Here is a 20,487-nt window from a genome sequence, read left to right as displayed (position 1 = left end):
TAGAAGATAAGCTACAAAGAAAAAAGATGATGATAACGCTGAAAAGTCAAAGACTACACAGATACATGTAAAAGAAGTTGAACAAGGATATTATTCTGAAGCAGACCCAACACATAATGAACAAGAATCAAAGAGTTCTGAAGCTCCAACAATTCATCAATCAGATCGTGTGAGAAGATGCCCAATTGGAACTCAGATTATGTTATAGAAGGAAATATTGCATACTGCCTTTTAACAGAGGACGGTGAGCCATCAAGATACCATGAGGCAATAAGCAGCTCAGACTTCACTGTGGATGATGGCGATGCAAGAAGAAATTGAAGCCCTTCACAAAAATAATACATGGGACATTGTGTCACTACCACAAGGAAGGAAACCAATTAGTAACAAATAGGTCTTCAAAATCAAGCGAAATGGTGACGATCAAGTGGAGAGGTATCGTGCAAGACTGGTGATCAAAGGATATGCTCAAAAAGAATATATTGATTTCAATGAAATTTTTCTTATGTGGTTCGACTAACAACAGTTCGAGTAGTCTTGGCAATATAACAAAATAGATATCACCAAACCTCTTGAAATAAGCACAAGTGTCTGCATTAAGTATGTTGTATCCAAGGCACATAATGAAGGAATCAAATCTCTTATACTAATACCTTGGCGCATGCTTTAGACCGTACAGAGATTTGTTCAACTTGTAAACCAAGTTATTCTTTTCTTTTTCTTCAAAACCTTCAGGTTGGAGCATGTAAATTTCTTTTTCAAGATTTCCATGAAGAAAATCTGTTTTAACATCTAGCTGTTCTAGATGTAAGTTCAATGTAGCACATATTGTCAAGACTACTCGAACTGTTGTTAGTCGAACCACATAAGAAAATATTTCATTGAAATCAATATATTCTTTTTGAGCATATCCTTTGATCACCAGTCTTGCACGATACCTCTCCACTTGATCGTCACCATTTCGCTTGATTTTGAAGACCTATTTGTTACCAATTGGTTTCCTTCCTTATGGTAGTGACACAATGTCCCATGTATTATTTTTGTGAAGGGCTTCAATTTCTTCTTGCATCGCCATCATCCACAGTGAAGTATCTGAGCTGCTTATTGCCTCATGGTATCTTGATGGCTCACGTCCTCTGTTAAAAGGCAGTATGCAATATTTCCTCTATAACATAATCTGAGTTCCAATTGGGACATCTTCTCACACGATCTGATTGATGAATTGTTGGAGCTTCAGAACTCTTTGATTCTTGTTCATTATGTGTTGGGTCTGCTTCAGAATAATATCCTTGTTCAAACTTCTTTTCTACATGTATCTGTGTAGTCTTTGACTTTCAGCGTTATCATCATCTTTTTTTCTTTGTAGCTTATCTTCTACAAAGATAACATCACTGCTGATGATCACTTTGTGGGCAGTGGGTTCCCACAAGAGATACCCCTTTACTCCATCAGTATATCCCAAGAATTTGTATTTACTGGATTTTGGAACCAGCTTTAAATTTTTTGGGAGTTGTACATCATGTACACAAACTTCCAAATACATGGAGATTTGAATAATCATTGGTTTACCAGTCCACATCTCCATTGGTGTCTTCAACTTATTGTAGTTGATAGAGCTCGATTCACCAAATAACAGGCGGTATTGACTGCTTCTGCCCAAAATGATTTTTCTAGGCCTGCAGCCCTCAATATTGCTCTTGTTCTTTCTAATAAGGTTATGTTCATCCGCTCTACTACTCTATTTTATTGAGGAGTGTTCACTACTGTGAACTGTCTTTTGATGCATTCTTTCCTACAAAAGTCATCAAATTCTTCACTTGTGTATTCTCCCCATTATCTGTTCTGAAACACTTGATCTTATTTCCAGAATCAAGTTCACCCGTACTTTGAAGTTTTTGAAAGTGGAAAACATATCCGACTTCTTCTTAATAGGGTACACCCAACATCTTCTGAAGTAGTCATCAATAAATGAGATAAAGTATTTTGCTCTGCCTAGGATGTAACTAGTGCTTGTCATACGTCAGAGTGAACCATTCTAGAACAATTTTGCCTCTAGAATTTGACATGTTGAATTTTAACTGGTGTTGTTTACTTGTTATGCAATGCTCACACAAAGTAAGTGATACATTTGTTAAGCATGGAAGTAGCTTTTGTTCCAAAAGGACTTTCATTCCTTGTTCTGATATGTGTCCGAGTTTCGGATGCCATAACATTGTAGAATCTAAATTATATAAGGCAACAGAGGCTTCTGCTTCTAGCAAAGTCTCTCCCTTCAGCATGTACAAGTTTCCTGCTATCTTTTCGTCTTTCATCACCACAAGCGCTCCACGGAACATCTTCATGATTCCTTTCTGTGTTTCAATCTTGCTTGCATTATTATCCAACAATCCGTAGGATAATAAATTTTTCTTCAGGCCTTTCACGTGTCGCACATCTCGAACAACTTTAATTGTTCCATCATACATCTTCAATTTGATGGTTCCCACACCAACGATCTCTAAGGCATGATCATTGCAACTATACACAGATCCTCCTGAGACAGGTTCATACTGATGAAACCATTCTCTTCTTGAGGTCATGTGATATGTTGCTCCCGAATCAATGAGCCACATATCTACAAATCTTTTTCTACCTTCCACGATGGTTGACACTTCATAGCATAGAGCATCTTCATCATCTGAAGTGTTTGTGGTATTGCCTTGTGGATTGGAGTTTTTACTTAGACTCCAACAATCATTCTTCAAGTGACCCTTCTTTCCACAGTTGTAGCACTTTAAATTCTTTTTGCTTCTCAACTTTGATCTACCATGTTTGTGACTGCTGCTTTAGCCACGTTTTGTTGATCTCCCTCTCATCGTTATCAGCGCTTCTGCTTGTTGCAGATTTACTTGTTTGTCTTCATTGTTCTTGTGCTAATTTTCTTCTTGTAGAATAGCAGCTGCAGCGTCATCGAAGACTAGACTGGTGATATTACTGTTTATCAAGTTGATGAGTTGATCATACAAATCAGGTAGACTTTGAAGTAGAAGTTAAACACGTTCTTGTTCTCTTATTGTACATCTTAAGGATGTAACCTGAGAAAATAAAGTGTTCAATGTGTTTAAGTGCTCCGTCACTGAAGTATATTCTGGCATACGGAGAGTGTACAATTTCCTCTTAAGAAATTTTCTATTGTGCAACAATGTGGTCTCGTACAGTTTGGTGAGATGATATCATATCTCCTTAGTTGTCTTCTTCTCCTCGATGCTTGACAATACTTCATCTGCTAATGCTAGATGAAAGTTTGCCATAGCATTCCCGTTCATTTCGATCCATTTTTTGTCATCTGTGAAATCTATCGGCCTTTCACTGATAGCTGCTAGATAACTGTCTTTCCTCAGGATGACCTTCATCTTCAATTTCCACAATGAGAAATTTCTCCCATTGAATTTTTCAATATCAAATTTCATTGCCATGACTTCTATTACTGATAGCTCCCACTATTTCACTATCGTAAATAATTCTCTGGAACTTTCAAAGAATGGGTAACACCTTCTTACTTTTTTATGTTGGAGGATCCACCTTTTGGTGGCAATCACAAAGGCAATAAGTAGATATTACACACTCAAATCTGGCTCTGATACCAATTTTTGCGGAATACGACTATCAGATAGAGCAAAATCACAACTGATAATTTGAGAAAATAAAAATAAAGATAAGAATACATAAATTTTACGTGAAAAATCCCTAAATAATATATGGTAAAACCCACATGCAAAGATAGAAGAATTTCACTATGAGAAAATAGGAATTACAACTTCTCTCGATCTAACAAGGAGAAAATAATTCCACTTATCTCTTGATAAAATGAGAAAATAACTCTCAAGAAAACTCTCTAAATTCTCTAGTATTGGGAGAAAGCTAGAATGATTTGGGATGATTTTGAAGCTAAATGGGTTAGGGTATTTATAGTTGAAGCTTAAAGACTAATCTTGTAAATACCCTAAAGTATATGGACTAAATATACAATTTTCTCACCCCACTTTTTTCAACATTATTGTTGCCAACTTGGTGAATCATTATTGTCAACTATACAACCATTATTGTTGCTAACTTTCAACCACCAAAAGTTTAGCCATTAATTTCAACAAGTTGGCCACTTGATGACCACTTACTTTACAACAATTAATGATCACTTACTTTACAACAGATAAATTAACAGAAGAAGCAACATTAAATCCAAACATAAAAATGAAAAAAAAATTATTACGAGAACAAACAAATAAGTGTATTACAAGTCAAACAAAACTTTTATATTAAAGATTAATTAAATAAAATAATAATTCAAATATACAAAGTACCCGTTTGTTTTAGTCTGTTTTTGTACCTAAACTTTTATTTTTTTTTCAAAACCATATATAACATTTAATTTTTGTTTCATTTTGGTACCGACCGTTAAAAACGTAACATGTAATTTGCACGTGGCACCTTTTTATGGATAAATTGCATCATTTATCACTCAACTATCTTCTTACTCCTATTTTGGTCACTAAAGTTTAATTTTTTTATTTAATTACTTAACTTTTAAATTACTCCTAATTTAATACTCCAACTTTCAAATTTAATTTTTTAATTCTATTGAAAATAATAATAAAAAAGTAATGTCAAAAAATTATTAAAAAATAAATTAGAGTGACTAAAATATAAGCAATTTGAAAGTTGAGTAATTAAATTGAAAATTTAAACTTTAGTACCAAAATAGGAGTGAAAAGATAGTTGTGTGATGAATGATGTAATTTACTCATAAAAAAATGTAGTGTCGTTAAGTTTTTAACAGTGAGGTACTAAATGAACAAAAACTAAATATTGTTATGGTTTTGAAATTTTTTAAAAATTTAGGTACTAACACGTAATTCACCCTTAATTTTAAAATGATGGCATTACTTATGAGCTAAAAAATATATATAGAAAAAATAGACGAATTATCGTGAGAGTAAAAACCATAATTTTTCATAGGTAGCGATAAAGTTGTCTATGGAGGGTTAATCATATTGTTTAGCCTAAATGGTTGGTTAATCGTTATAACAATTATGAAATTTTTTAAACGTAACCTAACCATTAAGAAATGGTAATTGCTAACGGTTAATCGTTATTAACGATTTGGTTGATTAACCTACAATTAACCTATTACAATTATTTGTCAAAAATTTTCGTAATTTATACTACAAAAAGTGTAGCACTTAACACATTTACATCGGTATAAGTAAATAAAATGAAAAAGTGTAGCACTTAACACATATTTACACCGACGTAAGTATGTACATCTCTCATATCTTGGTACTTAACAATAAGCACATAATTATATTGGTGTGAGTATGTTTATGTATTTTCAAAGAATAAATAATAAAAATAATATATAAATTGTTTTTTTGAAAGAATATATAAATTAGAAGTAACAAAAAAAACAGATTAAATTATTTATGTGAAAATATAATTATAAATTTAATTTATTAACGGTTTACTATTTATTAAAATTCGTGATAATAATCTTAACCATTAATTATCATTTTTAGCGATTTGATTAATCGAAATCGTTTAGTATTAATGGTTCAATTAATTAAATTGTTAAATATAATAATTATATCAATTATCGTTTACGATTGATGGTTACATTTTTTTACACCCCTAGTTAGCTATGTTTGAATTTTGAAATTAATGAGTACAATAACCAAAGTATCGTTTGGGTTGCAAACAATTGGATTATTTTTTTGGTACATATTTTATGACAAAAAGGACTTAGAAAGAGAACGAAATTGAAAGAAAACTAAAATTTGGGGGGAAAGTGTTAAATACATTGATTTGGTCGTGAGGTCCCACTCCCACCAAAAAAGCCAAATCGCCTTCTGCAGCCTTACCCTCATCGCCTTCGACTTTCCTTTAAACGCCGCTTTCCCAATTCTCACTTCTGTTTGCTTCTGTTCTCAAACATATTTGTTTGCCCTTTTTTTCATAATCCCTGAGAATCCGCGAATATCTAATGGCGCTAATTAACCCTCGCTCAAAACCCTAGAGCCCCTCTTTCTCCTTCTCTTTTTTTTTGGTTTTATTACATATCTGTTTATTATTTATTTAATTCGTGAAGTGGAATGGATGGAGTGAGTAACAGTAGCAACGCCCAAAACGATGCATCGATGAGCGGCGGAGCAAGCCAAACGGCAACAAAATCTCAACCAACGCCTCAGCCGGTTGCGGCGCAGAGTGCGAACGCGCCACCGCCTTTCCTGAGCAAGACTTACGATATGGTGGATGATCCCGCCACCGATGCCGTAGTTTCTTGGAGCCCTGCCAACAATAGCTTCGTTGTCTGGAACCCGCCGGAGTTCGCTCGGGATCTTTTGCCCAAGTATTTTAAGCACAACAACTTCTCTAGCTTTGTCAGGCAACTAAACCCTATGTACGCAATTTTTGTTTGTTTGCTATTTCCCTTACCTTTGCTCTGTTGTTTTAGCTTTTACGAACTTACGTTGGTCGTAAAAAGAAGTAAATTGCAATTGCTGCTGTCTGTTTTAGTTTGATTCGTGAAATATGTGATTTCCTTGTTGATGATAAGGTTTGATTGCTGATTTGAAATTGTACTCAACCGAGTTAAATGCATTGGAAGTGGTTGGTTCCATTAAAATCATTGCCGAGAAGGTTTAGGAAAACAACGATCACAGAGGATAAGTTTAAGAAATCTTTTATATCAAATTAAATTTAGGTTTATAGGATTGCACAGTAGCGTGCGGAAAATTACCGTTCTAACTTGGGCTCTAGATGAGGCATTCAACCAGCTAGGATTTTGAACTAATCGATTAAAGTCTCACAAAGGCTAGTGGTTTAGTTGTAAGGTGTTTATGAAGAATTAAGGAACGCATATGCTAAGCTATATTATTATCTTAGTTGCTTTGGTTTCTGAAAACAGGATTAGGATCCTGTCTGAACTAACTATGATGTTTGAACTGGGGATTTGATGGTTTTGTCATTCTCTTCCATGTCATGAAATTATGTGCTTTGCGGGTTTTAATGGTTCTTCTTCCTGAATTTTCTCAGCAAGTAATTGGAGCACAAAGTGGGAAATGGGAAAAGAATGCAGATCCATGTTGTTCATGATGTGGTTACAAGGTTGTCAAAGGATAGTTACTTCTATTTCTCCTTGTTTGTTGATGATAGTTTAAATGACTCTTAATGAAATGTAGTATTAGGTGTAGAGAGACTGGTGTATAGATTGTCACTTATTTAGATAAACTAACTGGTTGAGAGCTGGAAAATCCAACATAAGATTGGTTATGATCATCAATGTGGGTTGAGAATATACTAACTGCACAGACATATTATGGAAGTATTCAGAGTTCAGACTTGCCGGTTATACACGTTTGACAGATTTTAGGAAATCTGGTTGCTGGGCTTTTTCTCAGGGATTAGGCTTTGAGTACTGTGGATTTAAGTATCAAAATGTAGAGGTATAATTTCTCTCTTTTAGACTGAAATGGAGTCTAATTTGTCTGACATGAATGTTAATAAATGACCAAAAATAATGAATATGTTGCAGGTATGAACAACAAAACGGTATGACTTTTGTATTTGTGATGTGAAGGAAGATTTTAATAAGCATCAGTATTTTACATTGTTCTCATTAGATAAATTGTTCAATATGGGAATCTTCAGTGTAGTTCAGTTGAAAGTTGTGCGATGGGATGATAATTCATTCTTCAATCTTGATCAGTAGGGATGGACTCATGCTGCTATTCTAATCCAGTATTCACTTGAATGGGGCCAGCATTTAGTTCTTGCAAAAAGACATCTATTGTATTGTGACTTCGTGAGAAAATGACAATTTAATATTCTAAGATCTTAGTTTTCTTTTATTGCTCTTTCTGCCACAACTCTTTAAAAGTTGAAGAGCTAGGCAATGAGTGACATTTTTGCTATTACTTACATATGCAATTCTCAAACTGTATTCGTATTTTTATGCACTTTGCATGCATATTGACATGCATTTCATGTACATGTACATGTACATCATAGATACTCTGCACACACATGATCCTAGTTGTTTGACGTGATTGTCAATTCTATCAAAATGTTCATGACTTCATGTCAAATCTTTATAGTATCGTTTGGATTTGATTGTAGTTTATGCTGGCTCCTCCATGTATTCATTCAGAGTGGAATGTTTATTGTTTTGGCATAATCTTAGTACCATTGGCATTGCATTATGCTTAATGCATGATCCTTCACAGATGTCCTTTTGACTGAGATATATATTACTTTTGGCATCTTCAATTGGGCATTGCATTTAATCACTTGGATTCAATATGGTTCAAATTAGTTGACTCCTGCTGCCACATTCTACTTGAGCTTCATTGTATTTGTTTCTATCGGGATATACTCTAGTTGAGTCAAATGTCTGAGATCTTAAGAGGTTCCATGATAAGCTCTGTCCTTGAGGCAGTGTACATTTTCCCCAATCTGGGTTCCATTTACCAGAAAAAGTTCAAAGAATAGGGCCTGAGCTTTCTAATTCCTAAAATATCAAGCCACTGCTGGAACAGTTGGATGTTTGTACTCTTCTTCCACCATTTCTTTGGGAGTTGGGAAAACTATTTATGTAAATTTTTATTGCCAGTGACAATTCTGCGGATTTTTCTGTTTTCTCCATATATTTTATGCTTGTGTTTTAACAGGGTTTCCGAAAGGTTGATCCAGACCGTTGGGAATTTGCAAATGAGGGATTTTTAAGAGGGCAGAAACACCTGCTTCGAAACATAAATCGGCGAAAGCCTGCCCATGGTCATGGTCATCACCAGACACAGCAATCACAAGGACATAGTTCATCTGTGACTGCCTGTGTTGAGGTTGGTAAATTTGGGCTTGAGGAAGAGGTAGAGAGGCTTAAGAGAGACAAGAATGTGCTTATGCAGGAGCTTGTTAGGCTAAGGCAGCAGCAACAGGCTACTGATAACCAGATGCAGAACATGGTGCAACGTCTTCAGGGAATGGAGCAGCGACAGCAGCAGATGATGTCATTTTTGGCGAAGGCTATGCAGAGCCCTGGTTTTTTTGCTCAATTTGTGCAGCAGCAAAATGGGAGCAATGGGCGCATAACTGAAACCAACAAGAAAAGGAGGCTAAAGCAGGATGTTATGACTGATAATGAGCATTCCACTGCATCTGATGGGCAGATTGTTAAATATCAACCTTTGATGAATGAGGCGAAAACAATGTTCATGCAGATCATGAAAGGGGATGCTTCTTCCAGACTAGATTCCGTTAACAACAGTGATGAAAATATCCTGATAGGTGATGGTTCATCATCGTCTAGTGGATTGGATTCAACCCGTGTATCAGGGGTGACCCTTCGAGAGGTGCCACCAACTTCAGGTATCTCTGGCCATTGCCCCTCCGCTGCCATATCTGAAATACAATCTTCTCCACGTAAAACATCCTCTGAAAAGATAACAACAGAACGATTTCCAGATGTGAGCGCGCTGGCTGGAGCAGAAAAGCCACCATCCGTGTCTGCTTCTCAGACAGATATAATTATGCCCGAGCTTAGTCAAATACCGGAAATGGTCCCTGAAAGCATGGTTGATATCCCTACGGAAAAATATGCAAGGTCTGAAACTGGGAACGACGGATTGGTTGATCCCACTACGTTTGATGGAAATGGTCCGGTACCCATAGAACTCGATGACATTGTTCCCGATGCCGACATAGATGCCTTGCTAGACGGCTCCACATTTTGGGATGACCTTCTTTTGTATAGTCCTGCGCCAGAGGATATTGAATCAACCTCGATGGAGGGTAAAGGCATGGAAAATGAAGAGCAACTGGACGATGGATGGGACAAATCTCAGCACTTAGACAAACTTACAGAACAGATGGGTCTTCTTAGATCAGATAACAAGGTCTAATCTTGTGTTATGTTTCATTTATTCAAGTTAAAACTCGAGAGTTATGTAATCAACCGATCCTTTTTCTGTTGGCACTGGAAAACGATAAATCCCTTCATTGTGTGTGTTGTTGTTGCCTCACATGTATACTATTCTCTGTTTCTGTTGTTCCTCATAACTGGAAATTCCCTTCTTCACCCCATGTCGGTCCAAGGAACTTGTCAAATTTGGTACTTGCTGGGTCGTTGAACATTGATATCAACATGAACTAATAAGAAACGTTAAATTTATAGATTAAAAGTTTCTTCTTTTTCCTCACATTTCGCAATTGAAGTCTTAATCTTAGAAACACATTTTTTTTAATGAACAATTAGCTCCATAAAATCTGACGTTTTGTTACCGATGAAGAATAAATAATGTTAAATTAAAAAAATACACGTGTGAGGCCAAGAACAGTACCCAGGGGATTGTCACAACCTAAACTTAGAGGGTCTAGCCGTTACATTGATCCATTATTTGCTATCATTTATCAACTTAAATTGTCAAATCGCATTTTAAAAAACATAGAAAATGAAAATCATTTCTTATAAACACATGATAAGAGAGAATAAAATTTGGATCTATGATGTATTTTTCAGAAAAGGAAAAACTGTAAAGTAGATAAAAGCAAAGGGTGAATGTAGCAACAAAAATAGAGAATGTGTAAATGGCACTAGTCAGGCAGAGAAGGCACCAGCAGGGACTCCGTCTATCCCTACCTCCACCGCCGTTAGTGGCAGCTGATCTCCAGCAACAGTTACATTATGTGGCGTTGCTGTCAGCCATCGGTCCGACATCCCCGGACATCGAAAGCCTCTCCGACCTTGAGAAACTCAACGTCATTGGACATGGTAATGGTAGTACTGTCTACAAAGTCCGGAACCGTAAAAGCTCTTCGGTTTATGCATTGAAAGTCCTCCGTTTCGATCCAAACGTGGCCATAATATTGCATCAGGCGGCGTGTGAAGCTGAAATCCTGAAAAGGGTTGATTCACAATTCGTCGTTAAATGTCTGGCGGTGTTTGACACTATAGGAGGAGATCTCTGTTTTGTCATGGAGCACATGGAGAGGGGGATCGTTGTACGAAGAACTCCGTGTGAGGGTGAACCTGCCTGAATGTGTTATTTCCAGGATTGCCGAAAGAGCTCTACGAGGCCTGCAGTATCTGCATGGAATGCAGATCGTTCATGGCGATATAAAACCGTCGAATCTGTTGATAAACGGGAAAGGAGACGTGAAGATAGCAGATTTTGGAGTGAGCGAGATTGTTGTTGGCACACGTAGTGCCTGTGACTTGCGCATGGGTACATGTGCTTACATGAGTCCAGAAAGGTCGACCCAGAGAAGTGGAATGGGCGCAACGCAGATGGTTTCGCCGGTGACGTTTGGTCGCTAGGTGTGGTGCTTTTAGAATGTTTCGTTGGCCAGTCTCGGAGAAACACCTGATTGGCCTGCATTGATGTGGGCCATAAGCTTACGGGAGAGGCTGGAGATACCGGAGACGGCTTCGCTGGAATTTAGAAGCTTTGTGAGGAGGTGTTTGGAGAAAAATTGGAGAAAGAGAGGAACAGTGAATGAGCTTCTTGCTCACCCTTTTGCGAGTCGGAGCTTTTGAAGGATTCATGGATTTTGCCTTTGAACCATTGAATTTCTTAATCTATTTTGCTAGAAAAACAAACAAAAAAATTGTTTTCAGTACTTTCGATTTTTCTCCCTCATAATTAGGCCTTTCTGGGTTTTCAAACATCTGGAGTTTGCAGCTAAACTGGTTGTTGGAAGTGCAGTGAACTTAAAGCTTAATTCAGATATTTGGAGTTTTCAAAGAACTTGGTCTTATTGTAACTGCAGAATTCCAACCTGCAAGTACCCATGCGCATAACAGAGCTCTACAAACACGACCTTTTACTCAGAGCCGCTGAGAACCCGAACATTAACTCAACATCGAGGTTTATGCAGGTTGATCATTAGCTACTGTAACTTCGAAACAGACTGTAAACACGAATCGAATTCCACGCTACAACAGGCTCTCAGGTTTGATCATTTAAGGAGTATACAAATGTCAAAATGGACAGGAAAAACTGTCTTTGCTTATTAACAACAGCCAAAAGTGATGTAATTCTTCAAATAGGTTCTTGAATACATAATGCAGTTCAGCAATGTATAGATATAATATAGAGTTGTTAACTGGAGCCAATATTCTGGCTATGAAGTCCAATCTCAAGATATCTGAAATCATTTTGGTGGAGCCATGCTATGATTCTTTGTAAACTCGGTCCGCTTCTGTAGAAATCCACCTGGGGGAATCCATAAAATAGAATCAATAAGTACATTTCCGTATACATACAAGGAACAATTGCAAGTCCATTTGCAGCTAGAAAGGCTATAAAGAGAAATAACTAGCTTTTCATGACATTTCAGTTACATTTCACTTCCTTTTACAGGCAAACCGAATCTGATTTAGAACAGATGAAATAAAGAAACCAGAGAGAAAAAGGAAAGAGCATGGAAATCAGAGGAGAAATAGAAAAATAACAGAGAGCACCAAGGGGGAAACCTAATATGCAAAGGTCTTGAAAGGCAAATACTGTAGGTTGATTAGAGAATGATGGGAAATGAATCAAACAATCCAAATTTAAGTCATACATTAAGCGGAACCCGAAGTGTAAATGGATCACATTATAACCGGAATAATGATCAAAATATACAGGATGTAACAAAAGTGTGAGAATGCAATTGTTGTAGGATGAATCGAAGAACTAACCTGGTCTTGATATCAGGTGGATGCGGGAATGAGGGCCTTCGAACTTCCAGTTATCTTCATCCAATGATTTAACCTCTTCATTGAGTGCAGCCATCAAATCCGATTTTAGAACTGCAATGTAGAAGCAATAAGAGTTTAGTTTATGGCCTCTGCTCAGGTTTAACACAATTAATCCACCAAAACAATCACAAGAAGTTCACAAACATAAATCAACCCTTTAAATAATGGAACCCAAAAGGGAAAAAATCAATTTTATTAGCCATAAATTCCATTACTTTGATGTCAAAAAACCCAGAATGATCCACCCAAAGCCTCATACAAGAAGACTCTAATCACACAATACTAAAGACATCAACAAGTATTCTAAAATTCCACAATAAATAGCGCATACATGTAGCAAAAGCACTAAACTTTCACAAGAATTCCACAAATATAATTAAAACCTAAATGCACATGCAGGAGTAAAACCACCCAATGGCTAAAAACACAAACTTTAAAGTATTAAATGATGCATAGTTCAGCTCAAGGGAAGAAGGAAGGAAACAAACCAAGCATGGCCTCATCCTTGCGGTCTTGGATAGATATAAGATCCGAAGGGAAATGGAAATCATCCAAAGCAGCATTAGTGCCACCACTTGCTCCTCCTCCTCCAACGATTGCTGTTGTTGATATCGACGAATTTGCTGGTGATGAACTGTTCATTTTCCTTGTTTTTTTTTCAGAGGTGAAAATAATTGGATTTTTTGGTTGAACAAGAAAACCAAAAAAGACCCAACTTTTCTCGAATGCCAGATTTACAGTTCAGTTCTCAAACGAACTGTTCGTATGTTTGGAACTCGGAAGGTAAATAGAAGTTTTCCTGGTTTTATGGGTTATGGACTGCGGAGCATATGGGCCTCATTTAAGCCCAAATCTTTGTTCTTTGATTTGGATCTTTCATTTCAACATGTTCTTCGTCTTCCACAATCGATTCGAGTTCATCTGCATCTTTCTATGTAACTGAAATCTCTCCGTGTATGTTTTGATAAGCTCTGGGTTGGGTTGTTTTGATAATTTGGATCACTGTTCTTCTTGATAATAGAATTATTAATGGAATTCTGCTTCAATCTCTACATGATTCTCACTTTTGTCTGCATAAAACATTTAATTTGAAGTGGAAAATGTCCGACCATGGAGTTTTCATGTAATTTCTCACCCATTTTGTTTCTTCCATTTTGAGCTTCCCTTGGAGAATTAAATGCTTAAGCTTCAAAATCTTCATAAAAGCAACAGGGTAAACCAGCATTCGATCTTCCTATCATAGAAAACAAACTATTTTCTGTTTATACTAGACTTGTTTCATCTTTTGTTTTTGGGGTTGATTACCACGTTCTACTTGTTACAGGATTCAGATATATGGCCGTTTATGGAGACAAACTTTAGAATTGCCTTCATTTCGGTCCGATTGATCTGCCAGATCCGGCATCCTGTTTAAGCAGAATACTGGAACGGAAATCAACATACTGCATGCCCGATATCGGGTAAGTTAAAGAAAATATCCTATCCATACAATCTTATTTCAATTACTTCGCAACCGATGCAACTATCATTGAGGCAAAATGCACTCGAATAGGAGCATCGATTGTCAAATGAAGTTATTCAGTAGAAGAAAATCAAATATATTGAAAAATAAAGAATTATAACTACTTTTACAAGAGCTTTTTTTTGAAGGGTTGTTGCAAGAAATTTTTAGAAAACAAAAGGGAGGACTAAAAAAGCTGTAAAACAACCTCAGCAATCACAATCACAAACACGAATGCCAACAGAAAATCTACAAGATCAAAAAGATATGGTATAATGAATGACCAATAACCACATGTTATATACTAATACTAGAAAAGAACTCCTGTCAGACATCATATGCTTCATAAAACAAGGTAATCAAATGCATCACCAAAAAGATCACCCTCTTGTTCTTCTACGATCAAATTGGGCGAGCTTCTTATCAGGCTGCTAGTACTATGACCACGATCAGAATCACAATTGCAAATATCACCAGGAGCAAGCAAGTCTGCCCAAAGAGAGAAATGAAATTAATTCCTTGCAAGGAAGGTAGGTAGATGGTATCTTTCACCAGTGAAAGCAACTATTTATTTAAGATTGCTTTAAATATGGCAGGTAATTGGTAAATTTAGGGGTGAAATCAATCAGGATTCCAGGAACCACCGAAGGAAACCCCAAGCCATGTTCAGATATCCCAATTAAAAGGGGCTACCAGTTTAGTTTACCCTAAAATTAAAACAGTAGAATAGGAGCATTATAGATTACCAAAGAAGAATTTGATCTCTGAGTCTTTGCAGCTTTCACAAGTTGTGATTTTGTCTGTACAGTGGCAGCTCGTGAATTTTCAATATGGGTACCAATGTCATCTGCAGCGTAGATAAGCTTTCAGTACTTTTCAACATGACTCAGAAGATCAGAACAATTATAGTGAAATGAACAAAATACAAAAGATGAAATTCTTTACCAATCATAGTTCCTTGCTCATGAACTAGCACAGCTAGATCTTTGAAGATCTCATTCACCTCACCAATTTGCTGCTGAATTTCTTGAATTCCTTGTTCTCTTTCTTCAATGATAGCCTCATTAAATGCAATCTCATTATCCAATAGCAGGACCTCCTGTCTGCAAAGAAAAAAACAAATGCTAAAGGCTGTAGTTTGATGACCAAATCCATAAAAATCAACAATAAGATAAAACAACACATAAATAGTATAAACAAATAGCATGGTCAGACATAGTTTTGCTATATATATTGTATCAGTGCATGCGAAAGAATATATAGATCAATCATCTTTCCAGAAGTATTTACTATTTAGAGTAAAAAACTGTATGGTATAAGGTATCAGTAGGGATCTTTTTCATTTATGATACTCCAATCTAATACTAAACACAAATATAAAGACAGACAAGCATGCATGTAGACACATACGGAGTCAATACAAGGAAAAACTAGCAATGTGGAATCAAACAAGTCCAGAATCTATTTAAAAAAACATGTACTAGCTGCCTAACGAACATGAACTACAGGGAGGAATAATGACAAGAAAATTCAAAATCCATGTACGAATTCCAGAAGTGTTCACTGTATGAAAGGGGTAAGAATTTAGCAAAAGTTACCTTCTTGATTCTACAAGAAGAGCCCTCTGTTCAGCACTTTTATCTGATCCCACAACTATCTCACCAGCTGTATAGCTGCATAAAACGGGAAAATGCCTCTCGTGAGAATAACTGTAATATGCAGAAGTCTATGCATTTTGAAGTATAACACGAATAACTACCAAACAGTAAACATTTACAACCAGTAAATGGCAGAAAATTACGTAACCAAAATGGATGTTTTATGAAGATTTTCAGAACCATCTTGCTATGGACTAGATTTCCGTGTATGCCATGAACACAAAAGCATTGAAATCACTCTCCTAACATCTATGTAAATGTAAACCCACATTTAATAGACACCTTGAAGGAAGAACTGCTTGGGGAACAAAAGGAGTGTATGCTGTTTCTCTTTCAGCTGCAAGCCGTTGAGCCTTCTGAAACTCTTTCAAAACTGCTTGAAAGTCTTTTGCAAGTTTAGCATCAGTTACCTTCTTGCTTGCCTACAATTATAAGGATATCAAGTACTACCGGAGGGGAAAAGGAGGGATGCAACAGGAAAGGTTGAGCGATTTTATAAATAAATTCAATAACCCATGTATGAATTACCATGAACTTGAAACATAGAGGAAAATTGCGAATAATAAACAGTATAGTAATCTCTCTTCTTAGTTGACTTTCAAAATCATAACCAGAAAACAAACTTACACTAACTTCAGCACGATGATCTGTTTCACTAGCTTGTTTAAGTTTAGCCGAAGTGTCCTTCACTAATTGCCCAATATGTAGTCTCGATTTATGCCTGCCGATAGATATTTGTCAGGTATATTTCCCACTCGTAAATGTCAAAATCACTAAAGAAATGAGAATGATAGCAACTCTTCCAAAGAAAACATAGAACCCGACATTAAACATAGAAACATATATACACTTGTTCAAAGAATTTTGACATTTGTCCCTACGAAAATGATAATTCGCCGAGCTTTCTCAAAAAGAAAGTCAAATTGAACTTCACAAAGGCCATTATTTGTTATCCAAAAAAAAGAAGATCAACTAGAAAATTAAACAATGTTATGTTCTATGATTCAAAATCACAACAGGATCATAAATTGCGATCCAAAGAACTGAAATTGGGCAAAGACTCACAACTTTCCTCTGAACTCAGGCGTGTCCTTAGGAGTGCCGATGGTATTGACGAGTCGCTGGAAGGAAGAGACGGCGGTGTTGATCTGGAAAATGCCGGAGCCACTGCTTGGGTGGCATCTTGCTTGCCGTTGTTCAGATTTTTCCGCGACGACAGTGGCCGTCCAGCTTCCAGATCCTGAAAGCTCATGACCGCTACTTCTCTATAAGTTTTTCGATATAACCGCCAACCTTTTCTTCTCGAGAAAATAAATTTTCTGGAAAAAGTTTTGGGAAAAAGATAATAACACGCGAACCGAGCAGGCTCTTTGGCTACAGTTGGAGTAGATATAAAAGGAAGAAGCAATTCACAATTTGACCCCTAAAACATAAACTTTTCTTTCATTTTGGTATTTAAACTTTTTTCTGTTTTAATACCTAAAGTATTTGCTGTTATACATTTTAGTCCAAAATGTTACAGACGTTAGGAAAAAAGACCTTAATCCAATGAACATTAACGTCTGTTAAACGTTGGACTGAAAATTATACTAAATAAATATTTTAAATATTGAAATATGATAAAAGATTTAAGTACTAAAATGAATAAAATATATAATTTAATGGTCAAATCGTACATTAAGCTTAAAAAACAGAATAAAATAACAGCGAGAGAATTGAGGGACCGTGACAGATAGAAAGGAAAGGAGAAACAAATCTGCCGTCTTTAAAAGAGTATATATTGTAGTATATAAATAAGAGTAAACCATGCGAATATTTTTTTTTTGTCTTGATCAATTTTAGTCATTATTTTTTAATTAAATGTGTTTGGTCTTTTATCTATCGATTTTTTCGGTTTAAATCCTTAATCTTTAACTCCCATTAATTCACTAACAAAAGCATTACGTGATAATTTAAAAATAATTTTTTTTACATAATTCTTCTCTATATATATATATTTCAACCAAAAGCTTACAATTTCATTTCTTCATATTTTTTTCTAACGTGGAACGCTGCAATGAAGACGAAGAAGTAAATTACACTTTTTTTAAGTGTCATGTAAGATTTTTTGTTAATGGTTTAACGAAAATTAATGGATAAGGGATTAAAATGAACAAATCGATAACATAATGGTCTATTGATGCATAATTTTTGAATCGGTGATCAAAGTCGATCAGACTGAACATAAAAAGATATTTACATAGTTTACCCTATAACTAATAAATAAATTTGGAAAATGTTAAAATTTAATTCCTTTATTTTTTTAGTTCGTGTTAGTCTCAAAACTTCAAACCTTTTTTCTATTTGATCTTCAGATTTGGATTTTTTTAAAAATATACATAAATATTTTTCCTATTTTAGGTGATTGTGTAACACAATTTAATATTATGCATTTAGTTTTTTGTTTTTAGTACATAAACATTAAGACTAATATATATAAAAATTAAGGTGAATTATGCATTTAGTATTTAAACTATTAACTTTGGTATGTTTTAATACATAAACTTTTAATTTTTTCAAAATCATACCTAATATTTAGTTTTTGTTTCATTTTAGTACCTCATTCAAAATTTAATGTTAAGTTTTGAAACAAAATTAAAAGTTTAGGTATTAAAACGGACTAAAACTGATAGTTTAGGTAATAAACGTGTTAATTTTTTAAAGGTTGGTAGTTGTCGTAACCGTCTTTCGGTTGGGCCCCGGAATTGGGCTTCGACTTGAATAATTGGGTTAGAGTCGCCACCGATCATTTATTTAAAAATAAATGGGTTGATCGGATACCTTATAATTTACCTGATCTGCGTCTTTCCAAAGATGTATCGGGTTCGGGAGTCGGTTACAGTCAAGGAAGGATTAGCACCCTTGAACTGCCCTTTCGGTACTACGTAATTTCCAGTTGTCTTTGATTTTAAATTAAAAGATAAAATAATGATCTCGACTATTTAAAATTGATTAATTTGAAAGCGAACCTTTTAAGAGTCAACATGTGTATTGGAAAAGGTGACGAAGATAAATTAAAATTGAAAAATAAAGAAAACGAAATGAAGAACAAAATAACAATAAATGATACACTAAAAGTAACATAATCGACATGGAGATATAGAACATGAAGGAAATAAGAACGAAGACAAGTATGACAACATATAATAAGGTAAAAAAAAAATGAAAGAATGAAGAAATAGGAAAGCATAATAAAAGTGAAATAAAATAATATATACAAATGTGAAATAATAAGGGTTAAATAAAATGTACATATGTATATATAAGAAAAATGTAAAATAATAGCGTACAAAGTAAAATAAATAAATTAATAAAAAACATATAATAATATTAATACCATATATATAATAGCTAAATATGAGAGGGAGGAAAAATATATATAATAATAATAGAAAAACTAAATAATGAAAATAATATATAATAAAAAAGTAAAGAAATAATAAGATAAAATACAAAATGTATATATATAGATATATATATATATATATATATATATATATATATATATATATATATTAGAATACTAAAAGCGATAATAATGAAGACGAAAAAAATAAGAAAAATAATAAATAATAAGAAAAATGAAATTAAATATGTATATATAATGATACGGGCTAAATTGAAATGAAAACAGAATTGATGACCAAATGTCGAAACAAAAAAAATGATGTAAATCGATCGGGAGTCAAAATCGGCCTTTAAGAAACGCAGAGGGACCAAAAACGTAGTTTACCCCATTTCCTTCAGAAACACGCGGGTCACACGTGTTATTGGGTCGGGTCGATGGTTCCACGGGCCTGATATATATGTTAAAATTTTTTAAGAAAACTTTCATTTACTCTTCAGAAAGCCGAAGCCCTCCCCTCCCATTTCATTTCTCTCTCGCCTGTTCTTCATATATGAAGAACACGGCGGGTTTCCAGAATCCGGTAACCATACACCGCCTCGCCGCCGCCGTTCAACGGCGGCGGCCACCGTTCATCGGCGGCAAAACCCAAAAAAATTGGTTTTTTTGAAAGCCCTATGTCTCAATGTTTTAAAAATCGAAATACTTTTTAAAACCGAGCCTCGAGGAGCCATAGATCTATAGAAGAAGATCTTGGTTCCTAATGTTCATCGGCTCTCTTCACGCTCAAAATCCAAAGAGAAACAACATGCAAGCGAAACAAAGAAACGAACGAGGTAACATTTTTACCTTTTTATTTAACTTCGAAAACCAGTACAAAAGTTTAGATCTTTCGAGTATTTCACTGTGCCTTGCGTGTATTTGTATATCCCACTGTGTAAAAAAAACCCCCCTCAATGCATGGATTACATGTCTTATTTATAGCCTAGGATCTAAGTGTTTGATTCCTAGTCTAACTTGGTTGTTTGGTTGTTTGTTGGTTGTGGATGGCTTCTGATTGATGGCCGAGAGTCTTGCGCCGAAGAATTCGGATTTGTTGGAGATAAGAAACGTGCAGCCATGGGGAGTTGAAGGGGAGAACGGCGCTAGGGTTTCTGGACACCCTAGCCTA

General features: G+C 35.4%; 2 protein-coding genes and 2 pseudogenes across 3 annotated transcripts; 2 read left to right on the top strand and 2 right to left on the bottom strand.

Annotated features, from left to right (window-relative positions):
* Positions 1-5,916: 5,916 nt before the first annotated feature.
* LOC120173014 (heat shock factor protein HSF8-like) lies at positions 5,917-10,031 on the top strand. The gene is made up of 2 exons (XM_039180314.1): positions 5,917-6,437; positions 8,703-10,031. The coding sequence occupies exons 1-2, from the start codon at positions 6,126-6,128 to the stop codon at positions 9,930-9,932; spliced, it is 1,542 nt and encodes a 513-aa protein (XP_039036245.1). The 5' UTR covers positions 5,917-6,125; the 3' UTR covers positions 9,933-10,031.
* Positions 10,032-10,579: 548 nt separating this feature from the next.
* On the top strand, positions 10,580-11,708 carry LOC120173055 (annotated as a pseudogene).
* Positions 11,709-12,008: 300 nt separating this feature from the next.
* On the bottom strand, positions 12,009-13,542 carry LOC120173019 (protein SAMBA-like). 2 transcript variants are annotated; one of them, XM_039180319.1, is made up of 3 exons: positions 13,261-13,542; positions 12,713-12,823; positions 12,009-12,231 (listed from the first exon to the last, which is right to left on the bottom strand). In XM_039180319.1, the coding sequence occupies exons 1-3, from the start codon at positions 13,412-13,414 to the stop codon at positions 12,203-12,205; spliced, it is 294 nt and encodes a 97-aa protein (XP_039036250.1). In that variant the 5' UTR covers positions 13,415-13,542; the 3' UTR covers positions 12,009-12,202. The 2 variants fall into 2 exon arrangements, with proteins under 2 accessions (XP_039036250.1, XP_039036249.1); XM_039180318.1 differs by having other exon boundaries at positions 12,009-12,245; positions 13,261-13,541.
* Positions 13,543-14,669: 1,127 nt separating this feature from the next.
* LOC120173032 lies at positions 14,670-17,276 on the bottom strand (annotated as a pseudogene).
* Positions 17,277-20,487: the final 3,211 nt, after the last annotated feature.

Source organism: Hibiscus syriacus, unplaced genomic scaffold, assembly GCF_006381635.1.
Source record: "Hibiscus syriacus cultivar Baekdansim isolate YM2019G1 unplaced genomic scaffold, ASM638163v2 tig00111941_pilon, whole genome shotgun sequence".
Lineage (NCBI taxonomy): Eukaryota > Viridiplantae > Streptophyta > Magnoliopsida > Malvales > Malvaceae > Hibiscus > Hibiscus syriacus.
Note: the sequence above shows the minus strand (reverse complement) of the source record. Positions and strands in the feature narration are given on the sequence as shown.